The 2,453-nt window shown below is 43.9% G+C and overlaps 1 protein-coding gene across 1 annotated transcript in view; it reads left to right on the plus strand.

The window, feature by feature from the left end:
* Positions 1–296: 296 nt before the first annotated feature.
* LOC121933844 (vomeronasal type-2 receptor 26-like) overlaps positions 297–2,453 on the plus strand; it is a 15,192-nt gene continuing 13,035 nt past the window's right edge. Inside the window, exon 1 of the mRNA XM_042473836.1 lies at positions 297–364. Coding sequence (XP_042329770.1) covers positions 297–364 — 68 coding nt within the window. The remainder of the gene's footprint in view (positions 365–2,453) is intronic.

A 2,453-nucleotide genomic window follows, 5' to 3' on the forward strand; every position in this document is an offset into this window, starting at 1 on the left:
TAGATAGTCCCGTCTATCTTTCAACCATTTCCTCATTCTGTTTCCTGGCTTGGTGTGCCATGAAAGCCCAAAACCACAGTAATGGTTTTGGCACGACAGATGAAACAGCAGTTGAGAAAACGATGCCAAAGATGATTTGTCGCAGAAGACAGGACACTTTCCCAGGTCTTCCAATGAAAAGGAAGGAGGATAGAAGGCAAAGTAAAAGTGAGACAAGCAACACACATGTAATGTTCCAGTTGTTGGCTTTAACAAGAGGAGTATGTCGGTGGTGAATAAAAATCCAGGCCACTAGAATGGTAACAGTGGAAAACAAAACGGCACAGCTAGCCAAAGCCACTCCCAAGGATTCACTGTACGATAGGTAGGTCATACTTTTGGGAATACACTGAGTCTGGTTTTTGTTCGGATACTGCTCTTCTGGGCATTTCTCACATTGATCTGCGTCTGAAATTCAACAATGTAATTTCTCAGTGCTTCTACTATGGGCCCATTTAGACTACCTTTTACCCTGGTTCAGAACCTGGATTAAGCATGGGTTCATCTTGGCCCCAATTCTTCCACAAGCAAAAACGGTGGTTTCACGCCTATTCAGAGGTAAATGCCCCTTGGTGCGGGTCTTTTGAAAGTGGAGTAAAAGCTGTATCTTTTGAGAAAAACTGGGTCCGGAGAATATGAACTTGGCCCCAGTCATGATCAGGTCAGGTTCAGGGGAGGGATTTAGGTCAGAGAGAGGACAGAGGGCAGAACATGCCTCCCCTTCATTGGGGTGATGTAGGAGGAGGAGGAGGAGGGAGCAGGAGAAAGGGTCCCAAGGGCAGCATCAGGTGAAGGAGGAGGAGGAGGAAGGAGCTGAGGAAGGGTGCCAAGGGCAGAATTGGGTGATGGAGGAGAAGGAGGAAGGATAACAATGAAGGGTCGAGTTCAGGGGAGGGAATTAGGTCAGAGGGAGAATGGAACACCCCTTCACTCGCACAGCAGTTTTTTCTCTCTCTCTTTTTTGCAGGGTAATTTTTATTTTGACAGACTATGCGCTTGCTTTTTCTTCAGGTAGATACATATATAGATATAATGTGTCTGCTTGTGCTACATTTCCCTTTCATCTCCCAGCTCCTCACTTTGGAAGAGGCTTTTTTTAAAATTATTTTTTATATGCAAATGCTACAATGCGAATGTTACAGATGTTTCTCTTTCAGTTTGGCAAAATGATACCAAATGCTATTGCTACATATATGTATGTGTCTGTAAGGAATTCTGCGGTGGCAGGGAAAGCAAAGGATGCAGAGATGGCATTCCAAGGAGATGAATGATGATGATGATGATGATGATGATGATGATGATGATGATGATGATTGTAGGTGTATGAGGCATTCCGGGGTCACAAAGAGGGAGGATGCAGCAATGGCATTCTAAGATGAGGATAGATTGGCGTTGAAAATGGAGGCAGATCTAAAGAGGAAGGAAGGATAGATTGCGTTTTGGGTGGCAATCAGAGGGAAAGTAAAGCAAGAGGTTGCAGACATGGCATTCTGGGATGAGGAATTATTATTATTATTGTTGTTGTTGTTGTTGTTGTTATTGTGACGGGAAGAGGATGCATGAGGGGATGCAAGGGCTTCAGAGGTAGCCTTGGGTTGGAAGCAAAGGGGAGGCAGGAGGCTGGATGTCTGTGGAAATCTGTGACTTTGGGGGAGTCACAATCTTCAGCCTCATGGGAAGGGCAAATCTCCTCGAAACCAATCTTGCGAAGAAAACTCCAGGGTGGGGTCATTTTAGGGTTGCCATAATGTGTAATGACCCAAATACACACAACACATACACACACCTGGAGGTTTTTACATTTGACAGAGTATGCACACTCTGCCACCAGTTTTTTTTAGAAAAAGAAGGGGGAAAAGCACCCATCCGCTTGGCCAATTGCTGTAGGAAACATAACTTTTGATGAAAGCGAAAGTGAATTTGATTGACAGCAAAGAAGCCTTCATTTTAAACCCGTACCTCAAATGTGAACACTCCGCAAAGAGCTGCAATGGCATTCAGAGTTAAATTACCCTGATTGAGGAAAATTATAATGGGCACTTGCTTCCGGAGAGATTCGGGAGGGGGGGAGGACCCGGATCTGCCCAGTTCCATCCAGGGTAAATGGGCCAGTGGGAATGGGGCCTACATAACTTCTAGATTTAACAGGCATCACAGTCACTTGTGTTATGTAAGAAATGCTTGATAATGCTCACTGAAGAGTATTCGCTGAGTTTTCTTCATCATATTAGCAAAAGAGATGTATGAAACATTTCGCATGTCCATTCTAGAACATAATTAATGAGAAGATTTTTCATGCTGAATGTCTTAGTCCATTTAAGGATTCGAATTCAGTAAGCCCACCATAAATGAATCTGGATCCCTCATTCCAAATAACTCTATTTTTGTACTCACCAGCATAGAGTGAAATCCTC

This window comes from Sceloporus undulatus, chromosome 6, assembly GCF_019175285.1.
Source record: "Sceloporus undulatus isolate JIND9_A2432 ecotype Alabama chromosome 6, SceUnd_v1.1, whole genome shotgun sequence".
NCBI classification, from domain to species: domain Eukaryota; kingdom Metazoa; phylum Chordata; class Lepidosauria; order Squamata; family Phrynosomatidae; genus Sceloporus; species Sceloporus undulatus.